The sequence below is a fragment of the Gobio gobio genome (genome assembly GCF_949357685.1).
Source record: "Gobio gobio genome assembly, chromosome: 14".
Lineage (NCBI taxonomy): Eukaryota > Metazoa > Chordata > Actinopteri > Cypriniformes > Gobionidae > Gobio > Gobio gobio.
In genome coordinates, this window is record NC_137107.1 from 32,031,942 (window position 1) to 32,052,672 (window position 20,731).

Sequence of the window (20,731 nt, forward strand, 5' to 3'; positions counted from 1 at the left end):
GTTAACACCTGTGTTTTCAAACCTAATGCACAGAAGATCATTTAACTATATCAACTGTATAAATGCATGGACAATGTTGCACTGATAGAGGTAAAAAATCTTTATTGAGTCACAGGTCATGTCCAAAGTGACTAAATGCAATACAGATACAATTCCTCATGCGGCCCTTGTCATCACTGCAGTGCACTGGAAATCTGGCCAAAAACAATGAAACAGAGGGAGTCCAGAAGCAGTGGATAGGCTTATGACAAACCATCATCCACATCAAGCAGAGAAAAAAAATTATAAAAGTCTTGAAGCACTATCAGCTACTTGAGACAGTTAAAAAGACCACAGAACAAAAGGGAAACATACCAAAGAACAGAGAAGCTGCAAGTATGTACAAAGTGTCTGGTACACAAAACATCTCAAGGCTTTTAATACATCGAGACTGCTTTTGGTCACGAGATATAAGGTTATGGCATATTCAGATCACAGCAACACTCCTCCTTGCATATGATGTGTAATTGTAACCACATAACAATGGTTAGAAACGGTCTTTTACCAGATTGTGCAGTTTTTTGTTTTTTTTTGTAGCTTAGAATTAATATTTATAGTTTGTAAAATTTTAACTGAATGCTTTCTCTGAAAGCTCTGACCAAACTGCTACTCCATCCTGATGTATTGTAGTTTTATTTATCAAAAGCACCAAAAACTGATATGAACAAAGGTTACGGGTAGTTACAGCTGTAGGAATAAAGTGAACTTTTGGCATACCTTATGTCTGTAACTGCAATAAGCCTTTATAACAAAAGAGAAAGGAGTTGTATTGTTAGCACTGCCTAGACGACACTGAAAGCCACTGAAAACAATAAACAATGTCTGACAATTAGCTTAGCAACTATAACACAATGAATTGATTTAATTGCCGTTTTAACATTTACAGAAATAAACATGAAGTAGTGGATGTTCAAAACATCCTTCTGCCACACAACACATTTCGTACATGGAGGTTTGATTTGACATCAGCAAGTCAAAGTAAGTATTTCAGGTGTTCACAGATGAAGTCTGTAAAACTTCTTTTTGGCCAAATAATGAAGTCAAGCTGCAAATCGCTCATCAGGCAGAGAAATGTAATACTCCAAACATTTCTGTTAAAATGGCCACTTAGGCATTCTGCTGGCTTCAGAAAGTGTGCAAACCATCTCAGATTCTACAAAACCTACAGGGGAAAAAAACAGATATGAACGCTCTCTTTGTCATAACTGTGGATTTCAAACAAAGCTGCCTAGATTTACAGTCTGGTTAAAAGTTTTGCTGGATGCTTAAACTGATGAACGAGAGCTGGCGGCAAGGCAGAGAAAAAAAGTGATTGTTTTAGTGCACACGAGTGGAGAGAGGGGAGCTGTGTTAGGAGAGGGTATGTCAGGGTAGGGCGCTTTCACCAATCCTCTTGCCGAGCCTTGATGTCAATGTGAACAGCGTTGCGTGACCTTTCAAATGAAAAACAAAAGTCTCTCCCCCCCACAAAATGAATATTACAAAATTAATTAAAAAAAAAATAACAAAATAATAATAATGTAAAATAAGCTTGAGGCTTAGCAGTCGCTCTTCCAAAGTTTGATGGTTTTGTCATTTTCTAGTGCTGCTGATGCGATGATATTTTCTGTAGGGTGACACGCAGTTGAGATCACCACATCTAAAAAGAAAATACAAAACAAGATAAGCTTATTATATCTACATTAGATGTGCAGCTATTAAGAAAATCAGCATAATAAGAAGAACATTTTTTAAATATTTGTATGAACAAAAAGATTTATCAACTAAGCCATAAACTGAAATTTGACTAATTGAAAGTCCCTGAACAAAGGGGGTTAATATCAAAAGTAGCGGTCAGTATCTGGTGTGGCACCAACTGCTTTAAGCATCTCATACTCATGGATTGCACCAGATTTGCCAGTTCTTGCTGTGAGATGTTACTCCACTCTTCCAGCAAGGCATTTGCAAATTCACAAACATGTCTGAGGGGAAATATGTTAACACGTGGTACGTGGCCCTGCAAGGATGATCAGCTGTCAGTTTTAACAGTTAGGTCCGGTCGAATTATTTATTAATTCAATTCTGATTGGATTCTGTAGGCACTTACCTAAAGCTACAATAAGTTTTGAGCCTTTTTATCTGAATGGTAAGCAGAAAACACTTGAGGTTTGCCACAGACTTGTCCCACCGCCTAGAATGCAACTAAATGCTTTTTCCAAGCGCCCCCATACTTGAAAAAACAGGAAATTACGGTATGTTTACTGCATATTTACAGCAGGTCTATTCGCACGGCATTAGTATTACCTGAGGTAAAGTTTCGAACCTTTTTACAGAAGGTAAAAGTCGCCGTAATCTTTACTGACATTTGTCCGGAGTGATTACTGAGATGGCACATTCGGACGGGACTAAAATCACTTAGAAGCTCTGGTAATAATTACTTTACACCACCACACCATGTTAAACGAATCCCGTCCGAACAGGGCTTTAGGTGACTTACATTACGGACATTGCCGTTTTTTGCTCAGTCCTGCTGCAGGACGCATGAGGACTGCAGATGTGAACAATGGCATGTTCATCTTTCTCCTGGTGTTCACAGAGCCAGTAGAAAGATCTTTTTAAATGGCCAAAGTTTTTAGAACTAAGGCCCCAATATAGTTCTTTTTCATTTTTCGTTTAGGGGTAAAACGAAGTTCAAAATACATGACCAGCGATATACTGCAAGCGAACATCTGACGCCGCCAACATTGCTGAGAGCGATGGTTAGATGAATATGTAAATGTGTGCTGCACGCTTTTCTCTCAATAACAAAAACAACACAAATTTGAAAACGGCAGGCATTTTTAGCAAAGCATAAGAAAAGCATCTGGCCATCATAGCAACAATTCAGCACTCTAGCAAAGTCGCGTCACGTTTATTTACATAGCACTTTATTCAATAGATTGCTTAAAATCAAGCAGCTTTACCGTATAAAATGTCAGTCTCATTTCATCAGAAGTACAACTTAATTTTCAAATGGATCCAGTCTATGTTCATTAGAAATTATTTGATAATGCAACAATAAACTAGCTAGTAGGCTATAAGTTAATGTATTTTTTTTTTACTTTGCTGATTTAAAACATGATCAAAACACTTTTATTGACAAAATTTCAAATAAGAGGGCAAGTGACAAATATCGGTATCGGCCAATAATTGTGTGTTAAAATCTGTATCGGCCCCAAAAAATCCTATCGGTGCATCCCTACATGACATATTACACTGTGTCATTATTTATTTAGCAAAAATAAAGTCAAGATGGAAAAACCATGGGTGACAAAGTTAGGACACCCTTTCATTTAATTGCCTGTAGATCGACTTTGGGTAGCAATAACTTAGTAATCATTTTCTGCATGATTTTTCAGTCTCTCACATCATTCTGGAGGAATTTCGGTTCATACAACACTGCTTCAGTTTGTTGAGTTTTGTGGGCATTATGCACAGCTCGCCACAGCATTTCAGTCAGTATGAGGTCTGGACTTCGACTGGGCCATTGCAACAACTTCATTCTTTTCTGTTGTAGATTTGCTGGTAATCTTCGGATCATTGTCCAGTTGCATGACCCAATTTTAGCAAAGCTTTAGCTGTCGGACAGATGGTCTCACATTTGACTCTAGAATACTTTGGTATACAGAGGAGTTCATGGTCGACTCAATGACTGTGAGGTGCCCAGGTCCTGTGTCCTTGTCCGCGTCGACGTGCATAACAGACGCAGAGGGAGCATGTGTACCCCTAAGGGAGGGGTTCTGGCCGACCAATCACAGCGCTTGTGGTCTGCGTAGAATTTACGCGTTGTTACATTTTTGGAGAGGTGCATGTCAGGGTACGTCGTAGGCTATGCGTGCAACACACAGCCTACAACGTAGCTACGGCGCACACTCGACGCAGAAGTATAAATCAGCCTTAAGGGTGAGCTAACTTTATCACCAATGGCTTTTCCATTTTGGTTTTATTTTTGCTAAATAACGACACGGTGTGATATGTCATGTGTTGCTCATGTGAGGTTTTATTTTCCAAATTAAGACCTACCAAGGACCAGATGATTTTTTTTATTTATGTCCAGATACAGAAAACCATGGAATTCAATAGGGTGTCCTAACATTTTCACATGACTGTACATACATACAGTATATGTGTGTGTAATGATAATCATGCAACAACTAAACACCATTTTATGGAATAAATAATTAAATATGACAATCAAAAAAACTAAAAAGGAAGTGTTTAAACAGTTGGGCTTGAGCTTTGTAAAACATCCCCTGAACTTCTGCTCCTACCTGTGTGCCCCTGTAGTTTCTGTACAATCTCCTTGGTCTGAAGGTTCCAGATATAGACCATGTTGTCCTCTGAGCCGGAGACAATCCACTAAAAAAAAAAAAAAAAACTCTTACAATGTAAAATCAGCAATAATAACCGTTCTTTCGGCAATAATAATTGAATGCTTCTGAACAACACTAAATTCAGTATGCTGATTGCCTGTTAGTGCGATATGCTTAGCAACTGATTAGTATAGTGTAGAGCCTACATACCTTTCCACCAGTGACGGAGAAATTAGCAAATATGCAGTACTTCTCATTTTTATGACCAGTATATGTTTTCAAACACTAAACAAGAAAAAAGGATATTGGTATACACAGATTTAGCATTATTTGATTTAATTAAAACAATGCACCAACTTAACAGAAAAAAACTCTAACCTTTCCTTTGCTGTAGTCCCAAAGCTTCAAAGTGCTAAAAAACAAAGGGAATGCATGCGTCTTTTCAAAGTCTATGGATTAATATAAAAACAATAATAATAATAAAAATAATAATATTATGACGACTCACTTATCCAAAGTGGCAGCCAGGATGTATTTGCCATTGGGGGAGAACTTCACAAAAGACACAGGTGGGTTGTCATCATCTGTTGAATATTTGCGAATGTATACATTATTTATAATGCCTGTTTATGCTTCTATTAATCTCTTTCTTCTTACTTAAGATGTTGTACATTTAGTTGTGTTATGCATGAATGTTTGATGAGAACAGAGTTTCATAAACACTAGCTATGTTTCCATCTTTTTTTTTTTCCATCTTGCAAATTTTGGGTCAGTACATTTAAAAAAAAACTGGATGAAAACACAGATGCACATAAATTCTAAAAATTTATGCACTCATTTGGGGTGCATAATTTATTCAATAAGACATGCGCATAAACTATAAAGCAAATAAATCCCTTGATGCGCAACAAAAAAGTTTGCCTCAACAGAGGATGTGATTGGATAACTGTTCTAACCAGTGGATCAGTTTCATTGCACAGCATCTCAAATGTTGGTTTGCTCACTCTGAAATGCCCGAGCCAAAGTCTGTCAGCAAAATTGTTGGGTATAATGAATCCTCACAGATTTTTCAAACACCAGGCATCCAGACGCAAGATAACATGACATCATTTGTATTTGGTCTGCGAGCTCTGAGGCGCAAGTTATTTATGATGTAGGAAAAAAGAGCCAAAATGGCTTCTCCAATTGCAGCAGTGTTCATTTTTATTACAGATACTTTGCACCAATTTCCAAGGAAGTAAATATTTTGTTTTCTTGAATACATGGAATGAAAACGGTGCTATATTCACAAAAAGTTGTATGCAATATTATTATTTTTTTGCATAAGTTAAATTCTCAGCTTTGGATGGAAACATAGCTACTAGCGAGGAACAAATTGTTGCCTTTGAAACTAGTCTGAACAAGTGCTTTCGTGTAAAACATTGGTCAACTTACCGATAAGTGTTTTAAGGCACTGGCCTGATGCTGTGTCCCAGATCCGGCTGTTTAAAAGTCAAATAAGTGGGTATGGTTGTTAGTTATGCATCTGACATAGTCTAAAAAAAAAATCACGGCCAAAGCTTACTTACCAAAGTCCATCATAACTACTGGACACAATCAATGAACCATCTCTGTTGAAATGAACCTGTAATAAAATAGCAAATACACCTTTACAATTAAAAGTATATCACCCACCCACTGTACACAGTTGTGAATTTTACTATTTGATCATCATAGGTCAAGTAAAAAAAGCACGCACCGCAGAGACGGGGTCCGAGTGAGCTGGCAGCGTCTTCAGACATTTCCCTGTTTTAACATCCCAAATCCTCACGCTCTCATCAAACTGCCGTAGAGATAATAATTAGCATGCATGCATGTATGTATGGCGTAATTAACAAAATTGTAAAATGACAAGTGATTGTGAATGGACTTACAGATCCAGATACAATGAGATTGGATTGGGGGTTGAAGTTACAGCAAAATACGTAGTTGCTGTGACCCTTCAGTGTCTTTAAACACTTCCCCTGTTGATATGAAGAAGAAAAAAAAACAGAAAGGGAAAAGGTCTTGAATATGATAAATTGTGCTGTAATAATTTTTTTTTTTTTTGTATTCCGGTCTGTCTGAAAATAACTAGCAGGATTCAACAGCTCTGATGCTTTCAATTCTATGTTCAGCTTTGTGATGTTGACTTACAGAGCTCACATCCCAGATCTTCAGGGTCTTGTCATCGGAAGCTGAGACCAGGAGGTTGGAGTCAGAGGACCAGGCTACATCTGAGATTCCCTGCAGAAAAAAGAAAACCAGGTCACATCAGTCACCTTGTGCAGTAAAAGCTACTCTTGAGATCATGGATCTTTTGAGATACTCACTAGTTTGTGTCCAGATATCGTCTTCTCAAATTTGCCATCATATGCACCCCATATTTTGATCAACTTATCAGCAGCTGGATGAATGGGGACAAAATGTTTTTTAATTAAAAACAACATTAATTAAAAGCTATTAATTAAATCATAAATTGTTGAATTAATGTAAGAGCTCAGAGATGATAGCAAATAAGTAATGCTAACGACAGTGGCCATGGCACTTAATGAGCAATCGCTATTACAGTCAAAAAGGGCCAACAGTCAAACTTATCTTATGCAAGATGACTCGAGATACAAATTACGACTTTTTCAAATCTGCATATTTTCCAAAATTTTAACTAAACACCAATAAAAAAATAAATAAAAAAAAATTCTAGCAAAATAAATGCATGAATTGCATACATTTATTCATGTATATATTCACACAGAATCTGTTTTTCACATATCATCCTTTGGTGCGCTACAGTATATGATCACGCTATCATTCATTCAAGTGCTATTAAGCCATTCAAGCATGATAAGACGCAACAATCTATACTGGCGTCTGTGAAGCAGCTCTAAGTGAAGAAACGCATCAGATGCTTCAGACTGACGAGTTTCCTCATAAGAAGAGTTAAATTAGTTAAATGAACATAAAAACAAAATAGAATGCGTGTCAGATCTGTGTCATGTGCAGCAGGTCTACGAGTGACAGCAGCTGAGCAGCCTAATAAACCCTGTTAAACTTTTTTGTGCATTTTAGCAGGGCAGGGAAAAATCTGAACCGGTCTGACTAGGCCAGTAGAAAAAAACCCTTGGGTTGAGCCCTGATATATTAAAGGCACAGTTAAAAGTGACATTAATTATAATGGGTTTAGGTGAAGATTGTATTAAGTTTAAAGGAGTCAATGATTGGATAATTATTATGTTCCTAGCATGTTATATGTTTGGCAACAGTCCTTCTAACCCAAATTGATGGAATGTGTAGTTTTTCTTTTCTTAAACAACCATGTATAAAAGACACATCATGGCTATATTCCATGAATGACAATGTCATGAAAAGAATGTTTGTGAGAGCATGAAGAATCATTTGCACACCTCCAGACCTTAAATTCATTGAAGTCTTTGGAATGGATTTTTTGTTAACATATAACATGCTAGGAACATAGTAAATCACTGCAACAATGACGATCCAATTATTGACTTAAGCATAGGGGTGGGCGATACAGCCTCAAAATTATATCACGATATTTCAAGAATATTTGCGATAACGATATTTATGATGATATAGAAAAAAATATATGGAACAAAGTTTTATTGGTTATTGCAGCTGGTAGGCAGCAGCAGCATTTATTAGTGCAAACAAAACCATAACATAACATTTTAGTTCAACAATAACTAAAGTAATTTATGCCATGGTCTGTCTGAATATTTGATTCTGATTGGCTGGAAGGTGTGCAATAAAATGGTTTAATGCACAGGTAGTTCCAAGTCGGATGAATCCTTGTTCTATATTATTAATGCGCTGAGGTGCGTTTACACGGAGCACTGTAATCAGTTTAAAAGTCTGAATGAAAATGCTGCATATAAACACCTCAATCGGAAATAATGTTATAATGTTGACGAGAGGAAAGTTAATTATTATGAAGTGTTAAACTTTGTATTTCGTAACAAGTTATGAAGATAATGTTGGAATAATAACAGATATAGCCTGTCTACGCCATCTCATCTGACAGCGTTTGTCCCAGGCACTTTCTACTTCAAATGTGCCTGACAGAAGAATTTATTTTTCTGAGGTGTTTCTTACAGCAACACCAGGTCGGTTTAGATAACGTCTCGTGTAAACTGTCCACAGAATCGTTCAATCGGAATGATTTTAGTCGGAATTACATAAAAGTGTGCATGTAAACGGGGCTACTGAAGCGCACACGTGGATACTATTGCATTCATGAGCACAGAAACTTGTTATTAACGCCGCCCTGCGACTTTTAGCAATAAAATAGCTAACTTACTGGATCACTATATTATATTTCTCAGCAACGATGGGGTTACATCGCTATTTTTCAGTAATAAACGCACATCTTCGTTAAGAGAGACGCAGTCACACAGGTACGAATCTCTCTCTCTCTCGATCGATAATTAATCCAAATAAATGTAATCTTACACACTACTTTATCTCTGTGTCAGATTCAAAGGAGGCAGAATGTCAGATCTCATGAGCCGTAACTGACGAAAATAACCATCAATGTTACCCTTCCGGTAAAATATTGCACTGCAAACATCAATAACAGCTTTAAGTTGTCAATGTTTAGTCAGTTGTGAAGAGGGCTGATCTCTTGTAACCAAGTAGCTCCTTTTTAGGTACTAAGTCCTTATCGGATGCTGACATGCTGCTCTTGTATACTCTGACAGGTGTTGTGTGCGCTAGGGAACGTAAATGCGCCATACGTCATCGCGCCGCTATATCATTGATATCGCGATATGACACTTTTAAGGCCTGTTCACACCGGGACGATTTTCGCACGCGTTTATCGCCGACGTTTAACGCCTCGGGACTAAACAATGGGCGCCAATGTGAGTGTTCACACCGACGCGCAAAACGCCAGCCGTAAAAGCGTAATTTAAAAAAAAAAACACCTCGGGTTCGTTTTTTTATTTTGACGCGGCGCGTAAAAAACTGTCCGACCAATGAGATCAGCGCTTTTGTTCACGTGCCTGGAGCTGCTGAAGTGACAGTAAAACACGACTTGGTGGCGCTCGAGCACAAAACGGTCTTGCTGAGCACACATTGATACGACGAAGAAGCAGTAAGTAGACAAAGAAGAAGATGAGCTGCTAATGCTGCTTGCCAGTTAGCAAAAAGTGTGTGAATGGTTTTGTCCATATACATAATATGTCTATGGTTTTGGCAAGCACGTAAATACTGTCTCTCTTCTCCTTCTGTGTGACAAGCGAGTGTCAGAGGCTTAAAGTGCCGCAGCACCATCTTGTGTACCGGGAGCGCATCGACTGAATGTGCACGTTCACTCGGCGCAGCGCCAGTGAAAATCGCTTGGGTGTGAACACTCAAGACGCGCCGAAAAACAGCACGAAAAAAGCTGGCGATAAGCGCGCGCGATATTCGTCCCGGTGTGTACAGGTCTTTATCATGTAAAAATGTATACCGGTATTATCGTGAAATGGCACACCCCTACTTAAGCATTTGCATATTTAAATCCAAACATATACAACAGAACAAAGATACATATGAAATGAACAGTGCTTTTTAGGTAGGTTTAACAGTTTTCAGGTACAGAAAGAAAGAAAGTTAACAAATGTAAAATAACACTGCATATTCTTCTCTGTATAAATTAAATACATATTAATCGAATGAAAGTTACAAAAGTTATTTAGTCAAGAGTAGGGAGTGATTTTTTTTTTGTCTTTTGTTGTTTGATTAACATTAAAACGCAGACAGCAGCGCAGCAGAAATATTAGATTACGTTCGTTTTTAAATATTCTAGCTAAGCCCCCGGCGTGATAGCGCAATAGCACAATAGCGCTGTATGACAAATGTATCACTCTTATTTTGTTTTTCCTTTTTTATTAAAAATATTCACAAACTTGTTGGCCATGTCATCAAATACCTGATATTCCAATTCTCAAATACATGTAAGTGAACATGTTTTGTTGTTTAAAAACCGTTATAATGATCGTGTTAGTTGATCTATAGAGTGCGATGGCCATCTCAATGTTACTTTGCGCTGCAGTTCAGAGAATCGGATCACGTCAATTCATGCACTTCTCCCACAAAACATGAAAGTAAGTGACCCATTAACATTTACATGTACATTTATGCATTTGGCAGACGCTTTTATCCAAAGCGACTTACATTGCATTCAAAGTACACATTTTACATTTTATCAATTCTTGCTTTCCCTGGGAATCGAACCCATGACCTTGGCGTTGCTAGCGCCATGCTCTACTGTTTGAGCTATAGGAAAGCTAAGTGGGAGAAGAATAGAGTAAACGTTATAGTTCCCTAAACAATGTGTATCTGTTATGAATAAAACACCTCTTCAATTTATAATTGAAAGGATTTTTATTGCCGGTTCCATAGACATCAGTGTGGATTTAACAAACTATAAATGTAGTACTAGCAATGTTGTTTTGCTAGTACTTATGTGTATTTTAATGTCTGGAACCTAAAATAAACCTTATGTGGTTGAAAACACTGAAGAGTTGTGATATATGACAAGGGCTGAGCGTGTCTGTCTCTGGGACAGCGCTAGCCAAAGCGCGAAAGCACTGATCACTGATATTAATATACCATTGGTTTGTTATATCTGCCTTTTTCATGCTATAGCCGATATAACAATGGTTGTACATTGATCAAAAACTGTCCGATAAATATCAGAGGCCGATACATTGGTACATCTCTAGTTAATACAAGTACTTACATGAGCTGGCGAGCCACTCCCCACTTGGACTGAACTTGACAGAAGAGACTGCTTTTGTATGGCCAGCCAGTGTGAATTTCAAGGTGTAGTTTGGCTTCACAGGTGTTGACTGAGATAAAGCAGAATTCACATCATTAATGACACAAAGTGAAATGATAGTCACAGAACATAAGCACAGTTCAGTAATAAGGCTGCCATACCATTTATAATTACAGTATATCTGTTATACAACATCAAAATAATTTATAACCAGGCAGAAAACTATTCCAAACTGTGTCACAGATGGGCGTTCCCAGCAATGTTTTTACCTTGCTCTGGCTCGCGGAGGCAGCTGATGCCGGCTGTGTTTTAGTAGCCTCAGTGTCTGGTTTTTTCTCCTCAGTTGCCATGGCGACCAAGTTAGCGAGAACAGGTTTACAGACGCAAGTTCAACCTCAACCTGACTGTCCAACAGAGAAGTAGTGATGAGTTTTTGTATGATATTAGTCTTCTAATTTGAATGACACACAATAAATGGAGGAATTCAATTCAATTCATCACATCAACATCCGTAAAATCACCCGGGTGCAAATTCTGCGTGGGTGTTCCTCTTATACCCCTTTTCCACCAAGTCAGTGCTAGAGCTAGATCGGAGCCAGAGCCTAGTTTCAAATCAGTTCTTTGTGTTTCCACACCCAAAGCCCCAGCTCCGAGCCAGGAAAAGTGGTTCTTAAGTAGCACCAAAACATCGCTGGGCTAGAACAGGGCTAGAAGTAAGAACCGATTACGTCAGGCGCTGGGGGCGGGGTCAACAAGACCAACACAAACTTGAAATCCGCCATTATTGAAATAGCAGCTAATGGAGCTAACAGCTGCTGCTCGTTTGTAATCTCCGTCTATACAAATTAAGGCGAACTGCATGAATGCGTTGGATTCGCTGTGTTTTCGTTGTGTTTTGCTGCTGATGTAGGATCGTAAAGCCATGTGAATCAATAGAAACGCAACGTTTGCATTGTTGATGGAAGGCTTGTTCGCAGCGGTGCTGTGCAGAAACCGATCGCCGTATGATAACAAGTCCACCGAGAGCACACGACACCTTTTGCTTTTGATTCACTCATGCGGTTTTTTTTATATATCATACGTGGATCGGTCTGCGCAGCGCCGATGCATCTCGAACAAGCCTGGTGTGTTTGTGTTTCCCGCTGCCCAGGGTTGCCAGGTTTTCACAACAAAACCCGCCCAATTGCTACTCAAAACAAGCCCAATCGCGTTTCAGGGGGGCTTCCCGGTAAAAATCACATTTGGGGGTAAAATATGTGTTTTTTTGGCATGGTTGCCTACTAAAATTTGCATTCCCGGGGCTAAATATCACATAATTGGGGTCGCTTCAACCTGCGGACATGAAAAAACAGTGCCGCTGCCTCGCTAGCGTTGCTGAGAAAGATGAGACGTATACAGTGATGTAAGACCTGGCTCTGTTGTGGCTCTCAGCATGTGGAAAAGCAAACGGTTCTTAGAAGGCTCCTCAGTCGAACCAACTATGAACTGGGACTAGCTCTGGCTCTGAACTAGCTCTAGCACTGCCTTGGTGGAAAAGGGGTATTATAGACCAACATAAAAAACTAATGAGCACACGCCAGCTAACTGGTTGGTTGTCACAACATCTTTCAAATATGAATATCATACAGTTCTGTATGATCACTGTAGTGTCTAAAATGCATATCACATGGTAAATTCCCTTTCCATTTCTTTATGTATAGCCCTTTTAGTCCAATTCATATAAAAAGACACTTTTCTATGTGTTCAAACACCCATAAAGAGCACCCATTATCCATAAAGAGTTTTTAGGTTTTGTTTTTAACTGTAAAAGTTATTTGTATACATTATATAATGGTTTACAGTTATATTTCTTACTTTATTTTGCAATTGCAGTGGGAATTGATACTTTTAAACGTAAATTTGCTGGTTGCACCACCTGATATATTGGTCCCACCACCAGACATTTCAAACTCAATTCAAATCTAACAGGCATTAACTTGGACATTACTCAAAAATGTCAAATTATCTAATATTTATGGGAGGGTGACTAACATTGTTACTGCATCAAAGCGGTCATCTGGGGTCTTGTGTGATGTCATGCTGTCCCATGGTTTTCTTAAAGTAACATTGCATAAAATGGCATTTTTATGTCGGTCGTTCTCCCTGACATTTGGAAAAGTACATTTTTCAGACAAAAGTTTTTTAAGTAATAGAATAGTTTTAAAATAGGACTTTTACACTATTTTCCCTCATTTATAAGGAATTAAATGTAAAATAAATCCAAACTATTTGATTAAGAGTTTTACTGAGAAAATGAACCGTTTTATTGAGGTTTTGTTTTCTGCTTGTACATTCTGACATTTTTGGTCTTTAAAAACACCACAACTCAAAGTCAATTGAATTTTTTTTTTAAATGAAAAGGTTTCTTATAAAGGAAATTTGCAGATCAATTTGATATATGACCACTGATCTATATAAATGACCGGATTGCTCATCGCGTTCTAAACTGCCATCAGGCGGTGAAGCCACTGGAAGTGCTCGAGCGGCCATCTTACTATTCCCTACCAGCAGAGGGCATCATTCACGTATAGCCAAAACTTTGACCTAATATCACACGATTTGCAGCGTCTAAGTCTTACAGGATTAGCTTTACGATATATGTATGTAAATTAATAGTTACTTCAGATGTTATCTGTAATGATTATGGTCTTTTCGGAGAGGATGAGTCATATATTGAAATAGTTCATGTGGTTGAGTCTACTGGACACTTCCGACACAGGTAACGTAACTGAACTAACAAACATTTTTCTTTATGTATGCAATTATGGAGGAAATATTCATTATTAACGTATATCTGTGTTTAGCTGCAGAAATTGTTTTGAATAGCTTATATTAATACAAGCCTCTACATTGCACTATATTGTATAACAATTCAAAGTTTGCCATGCATCATCTCAGAAATAAAGTAGTCAGCGTTATGATGTGTGTATTTGATTTCCTGATTGAGCAACGTCTATTTCAGACTGTTAAAGAAACAAATTTGTGCCGTTAACAGTTTCCATATGAGTTTCAATATATTCCAAGTGTTATATGAGTATAAGTATTTCGTATAAGTGTTTTGTATTCCATGTTGTTGAATTACATATTTATTTAATCATCATTTAAATAATGAACTGCTTCAAAATGCATTCTGTTAACAAAAACCTTGTTGAAACATTTGCACTTAGCCTACTGTATGAATAAAAACAATACTACAGCACTACATAAATGCATAAACACAACAGTACAATGCGATTTCAAGTTACAAGGAATACATCTTTATTCCGATTTCAAAATGCGCGCTTTGACAGTTGTAATACATACGCTGAAGTGTCTCGTCCGCCCGCCGAGCTGATGTTCACTACTGTAAATCAGTAAATCACTCTTTTTAATCAGCTGGGGAAATTCCTGACTATAAACGAATAACCATTGCCCTGCTCAGGACGTTTGTGTTGTAAGAATGTGAAGGGAGACAAAAAATCAGATATAAAAACAGTGTCTCCTTAGTCAATGTTTTCTCAGTAAAATCATTTAATGTCCTATCCATTCAATAGAACGCATGAGCTGACTAGGGAACACCAACATGGCGGCGAGGCGGCTTCGCTTTTTATGACGTCATGAGCAATCCAGTCATTTATATAGATCAATGTATATGACATGTATTTAATAAAATTCTTTTTAGGAAAATAATGAATTCTGACACAAAATACATGTCATGTCATTGACCCTTATATAATTTATTTACCTTTGCAAATGTAGCTAATCCTTGCAGAATATGTACGACATTTATCCTTTTAGAAATATCATTTTGAATTTGTACTGCCATAATTAAGCCATGTAAAGTGGGATATTGTAAACGTCGGTTACAAAGCAAATAGTAACTACATTTAATGTACACTAATAATCCTGTTCAAAGGTTTACCTACTTAAAATTACATTTTAATATAGTGTTTTGGCATCCGGCATCATTGTGCCTGGTTTGTCGAGGGCTGTGAATCAATTTTACAATCTTTCAGATTCTGGAAGGAGTATGTACCATTTTAAAGGGTTAGTTCTCCAAAAATTTTAATTCTGTCAGATTAATCACTCACCCTCATGTCGTTCCAAAGCCGTAAGACCTTAGTTCATCTTCAGAAGACAAACTAAGATATTTCTAGGGCTGGACCAGAATATTCGAATATTCGTTCGATGGGTTGGTATTCGATTTTCAAATTTGTGATTCGAATATTCGTTGTTGTTGTTTTTCCGCGAACACCTGGCATCCCGCTCGAAACGACTCTCATTCGCGCTTGCATATGTTTACACAATAAAATCACTATAAAATACAAAACTTTTTTCAATTATCTTATAGCCAAGCCATTTTTAATAGCCTCGTTATACTTAATAAATATATTTGCTTCTTCTTAGTGTTCCCTGCAGCAGAGCGCACAACTGCACGAGCTTATACGGCAGAAGCCATGTCTGAGCTTGCATTTTGGGTTAAACTGCGTTTGTTTGACATTGTGGAAAATAGAATAATAGAATCAAAATTTATTATCCTTTTTACACGTTAGGGATGTGACGGTGAAAACATGTTCCCTCACCGTTTCCCTCATTGTTGTGCTTGTGCACGGAGCGGCTGAACGCATGCAGCCCTGCACCGCGTTTACTATCGGTTTGCCAATTCAGGGACGGGTTGCTTGAATTGTGGGTTCATTAGCTATTATTCTTAATGAAAAACATAGCAACAAAACAGTACAATGACAAACTCCCTTAAATAGGCGCTTTTACATCGCTTTGAAACCAAATATTCCGTGATCATCTTGTAATTTAGCTCCTCACTCTCATGAAGAATATGATCTGGCTGCTGCTGATGTGCTGAGACGCCCGTTAGTTTGGCTCAAGTGGCACGTTCAGTTTTTAAATTGTAGTTAGTCTTAGAGCCCTGCACGGGCCTCAAATCTAGGCCCTAGCCCGGCCGTGTCCGACAGCTTACCAAAACTATCGGCCCGAGTCCCGATTTTATTATTAATTTTTTTCTTTTTTTATCCTCCCTATTAGGTCTACACATCGTTGCAGCCATTAAAATAGTTCAGTTTTGTTTTTAATGTCAAAGTAGTTATATTTCGTTTCGTTTCTTTATTAAGTTAATTTAAAAAAAAATGTAAATCATTTTTTTGTTTGTTAAATTAAAGTTTTTTTAAAAGTAAGGACTAGAGATGCTCCGATCAGCATTTTTGGGGCCGATCACCGATCACCAAGATCATGATCTGCCGATTGCCGATCACTGCCGATCACAGAATGGCAGGGGAATGGCAATCTTTTATCTATAATCTTGCGGAGTTTGCACCATTTGTAGAAATGAAACTAACTCTAAATTAACTGAGTCAAGATCTTGAAGAACCACCAAGTGTTTATTTTAGAAAATTAGATAACTTAAAGGGTTAGTTCACCCAAAAATGAAAATTCTGTCAGTAATTACTCACCCTCATGTTGTTCCAACCATGTAAGACCTTCGTTCATCTTCGGAACATAATTTAGTATATTTTTGATGAAATCTGAGAGCTGTCTCACTCCTCCATAGGCTTTCAGAGGGACTGAAACTTGATGGCCCAGAATAGTAAGTAAAAACGTCATTTAAGGTGACTACAGTGGCTCTGTATTAAGTCTATCATGCGACGAAAATACTTTTTGAGCGGAAAAACAACAAAAATAACGACTTTATCACACTATTATTGTTGTTCAATTTGAGCCTCTGACGAGAGTTCGCGGGAGTGCCACGACGCATGCGCGCCACGACGCATGCGCGAGAACTGAGATTAACCCTACTCCGAAAGAGTGAGCAGCCAGTCAAGTAGTAGAAGAAGAACGCCGTAATCTCAGTTCTCGCGCATGCGTCGTGACACTCCCGCGAACTCTCGTCAGAGGCTCAAATTGAACAACAATAATAGTGTGATAAAGTCGTTATTTTTGTTGTTTTTCCGCTCAAAAAGTATTTTCGTCGCATGATAGACTTAATACAGAGCCACTGTAGTCATTTGGACTCCTTAAATGACGTTTTTACTTACTATTCTGGGCCATCAAGTTTCAGTCCCTCTGAAAGCCTATGGAGGAGTGAGACAGCTCTCAGATTTCATCAAAAATATACTAAATTATGTTCCGAAGATGAACGAAGGTCTTACATGGTTGGAACAACATGAGGGTGAGTAATTACTGACAGAATTTTCATTTTTGGGTGAACTAACCCTTTAAGGCTACTGTAGGCCACCTTTCCCAAATAAATGTATATAATAAATGTATACAATTATCTCACCTAAATATTTGATCATGCAGTGCATTTTTGTTTTTAAAAACAATTTTTCAGGTAGGTCTAACATTAGTATTGAGGTAAGAAATACTAAAGACATTTAATAAGAAATCAAATGTAAATTAATATTGGTCTTCCCTGAATAAATTAAATTAGATTAATCCTTACACTTAAGGTTGCAAAAGTTAGTCATTCAAGAGCAGTGAGTGTCATAAAGGTTCATCAAACAACACAAGACAAAAAGAAACTCAGAGACAGCAGCAGTTTATTCGACAGCTGTCACTTTAAGAGCGAACACGGATACGGTTACATGCAGTTGCACAAACGTTCACTCGCGACTCGCGAGTCACGACGGGGTTTACGTGCATACTCGTCATGGCAGTAATTTAGTACATACATTTGTGTGTATCTGACCATTTCAGCGCAATTTGTACTCGCAAGCTTTTTGTGAGATGGCCTGTGTGTGTGTGTGTGTGTGTGTGTGTGTGTGTTTCTCCATGCGCGCGAGTGCTGAGCGGTTTGAACACTGGCAAGACTTAAAAATAAATGCAAATGATAACTTCAGTGAGGATGCGACACTGCCTCGATTGTGCAAAGTGGCAAATCCTGTGTCAACTGTGCAGCTCGATTTTAGTGCACATGCGATGCGCTGATGTGAAGCCATTTGAGCATTTTGAGAGGGAAAGAGGGAGTGCGCGCACGCGGTGATTCACGCGCGCTGTTTGTGAATTTACGTCCCACAGAAAGTTTTCAAATGACTGCGTAAGTTATTTAATATAGAAATATGAATTGTACCTCACCTTCAGCATTATAATAATTTTACCCGCGCTGGAAAGAGAATGAGACGGTGTCGCTGCATATCATGCCCTAGCTCTCAGGTGCGGGTTTTATGTGTCGTCAGCATGCGATCGGTTCATGAGATCGGCCTTTTTGGAGACCGCCGATCAATCATCCCAAAGCGATTATCGACCGATCGAGATCGGTTGCCGATCAATCGGAGCACCCCTAGTAAGGACCAAGCGGCCGACAGTGAGTTAACCGCGTGTTTGAGCAATTTAGCCTCTCAAATCAACACTGGACTTGTCTTACTTATAATACAATCCATAGATATATAATACTTCAAGCATCACAATTTTAGTTTAAACGTTTAGCCTATCACCACCACCACCACCAGAGTAAAAAGGCATTTTTTACAAGATGAGGCAGGCTGATAAGCTGCTCGCAACGGCGCAAATGAAACAAATAAGTGAAGTGACGTGTTTTTTTTTAATTATTTTTTATTTTATTTTAGTGCCATGATCATATTCCATGTTGGCTTGCGTTACTCATTCGCGGCGATACTCTAAACACTGTGTGAGCTGTCTTGACAGTCGCGGTGTCATGGTCTCATGTTGTTTCCACCAGCGCAGCACACCTCATTGTTTCTTTAAATTAATTAATGTCTAAAATATAAAATGAAGGAAAAAGCCCGCGTTAGAGATAACGTGAAAATTGGCCCAAAGCCCGGCCCCAGGGGCAGAAATGCAGGGCTCTAGTTAGTCTGTTCTATAACTGAACAGAATTATTTTTACTAGCTACTATAATATATCAAAACTGGGACGTAACAGATCTGTGTGTTCTGTATCACTAGTTCATTGCCCGTTCGCGGAGCATATAAGCCATGCCCGCGTGAGGCGCGCCGCTTCTCCAGATTCCAGCTTTTACTAGAGAGAAGCATATGTTCAGCTCCTTCCCTCCGAAGCTTCGAATATTCGATGTTGATAACTACCAAAGCTTCGAAGCTCAAAAAAATGGTATTCGGACCAGCCCTAGATATTTCTGATGAAATCCTAGAGCTCTCTGACCCCTCCATAGACAACAATTGAATTACCACTTTCCAGGTACCGAAAGGTAGTGAAGACATCGATAAAATAGTCCATGTGACTACAATGGTTCAACCTTAATGTTGTTATGAAGCGACGAGAATACTTTCTTTTTTTTGTTGCACAAAACAAAAATAACGACTTTCTTCAACAATCTCTTCTCGTCTGTGCCAGTCTCCTACGCTGTTGACTTAGCGTAGTACAGTGGTTATCAAACTTTTTATACCAAGTACCACCTCAGAAAATATTTGGCTCTCCAAGTACCTCCATAATGACCAACATTAAAATACTGTAGCTTAGAAGGCCTAAGTATTCAGCTACAGCTCTGCACAGTTCACAGTTCAGTTTTTACCCATGTCTTTACTACCTTTCTGGATCTGGAAAGTGGCAATTAAAATGCTGTCTATGGAGGGGATCAGAAACCTGAGGGTGAGTATTGATGACAGAATTTCAATTTTTGGGTGAACTAACCCTGTAAGCACACATGTACATGTAAACACACTAGTTACATACACCTTTTTTTTTAAATAATAAACAGTCTGTTAAAACGGTTTCATCTCCACAATATGCATGGCGAGATTGTTGGCAATGGGACATTGACTAAATGTCTAAAATCATTTGGATAAACAGCAAAGCAAAAACCTCGATATAATTTACAAAGCTCGTGTCAGGGGCAGACCAGTGAGAACACCATTACTGTTAGCTGCTAGGCTAACAGAGACACAGGGCCTCAGAGAAACGATGGATCACCGGCAAAACACGTTTTATCCATGTAATTTAAACAACTTCGTGTCTAAATTCGTGGTTTAACCACGATCATTTCAGTCGGCCGCCCCATCCCCCATAACGTAAACGGAGTACAGATTGATGTATCTCTTCTCTGCACACATGCCTCTCTCTATCTCTCTCTCTCTCTCTCTCTCTCCATACATTCAGACAACAAAAGCAGCGCGTAAAACCACTCACCGGCGGCTGCTGAAGAGGTAATAGGAGCTACTTTCAGCTTCTGGTATGAATCCAATGCTGGGTTTGGATAAAGATTTGTTCATGAATCGCGCGCCAGGCCGTTTTGACCATGAAATAATCAAGTGATCGTGCTGAATACGATGGTAGATGAGCGCTTGTCCACCGCAGGCTCAGGCGGTAATGTGGCAGTGACAACAACTCCGCATGCGCAATGTTCAACGGCAAACCAAGAGGGACATTTTTTTCAAACGCCGAGGTAGGCCGTACCGTGCACTTTTTATTTTATTTTATCGTTTTATTACTGGACCTATTAATGGAAAGGTTTTGATCGTATTTTTTCTAATTATAAATATTTATTTAAATAAATCAAATAATAGGCTACATATAAGTAGAACAAATAATAATAGTAATAATAAATAGTAACAAT

The 20,731-nt window shown here is 38.4% G+C and overlaps 1 protein-coding gene across 2 annotated transcripts; it reads right to left on the minus strand.

Moving 5' to 3' along the window:
* Nucleotides 1-78: 78 nt before the first annotated feature.
* wdr5 (WD repeat domain 5) lies at nucleotides 79-20,514 on the minus strand. Of its 2 annotated transcripts, none has more exons than XM_079835524.1 (14): nucleotides 20,305-20,514; nucleotides 11,442-11,572; nucleotides 11,134-11,242; nucleotides 6,722-6,795; nucleotides 6,546-6,635; nucleotides 6,284-6,373; nucleotides 6,109-6,192; nucleotides 5,939-5,994; nucleotides 5,805-5,851; nucleotides 4,879-4,954; nucleotides 4,749-4,782; nucleotides 4,581-4,655; nucleotides 4,329-4,416; nucleotides 79-1,678 (listed from the first exon to the last, which is right to left on the minus strand). In XM_079835524.1, exons 2-14 carry the CDS (start codon nucleotides 11,520-11,522, stop codon nucleotides 1,578-1,580), a joined length of 1,005 nt encoding a protein of 334 aa, XP_079691650.1. In that variant the 5' UTR covers nucleotides 11,523-11,572; nucleotides 20,305-20,514; the 3' UTR covers nucleotides 79-1,577. The 2 variants fall into 2 exon arrangements, with proteins under 2 accessions (XP_079691650.1, XP_079691649.1); XM_079835523.1 differs by having other exon boundaries at nucleotides 11,442-11,576.
* Between the last annotated feature and the right edge of the window lie 217 nt (nucleotides 20,515-20,731).

Bases quoted from the DNA above. Each gene is read 5' to 3' on its own strand.
- wdr5 (XM_079835524.1), bottom strand. From the start codon at position 11,522: ATGGCAACTGAGGAGAAAAAACCAGACACTGAGGCTACTAAAACACAG. The intron at 6,374-6,545 runs GTAAGTCAACAT...TCATATCAACAG, and splicing joins AGATCTGGGATGTGAGCTCT to GGGAAGTGTTTAAAGACACT. The intron at 4,783-4,878 runs GTGAGTCGTCAT...TTTGTTTTTTAG, and splicing joins CTGGCTGCCACTTTGGATAA to CACTTTGAAGCTTTGGGACT.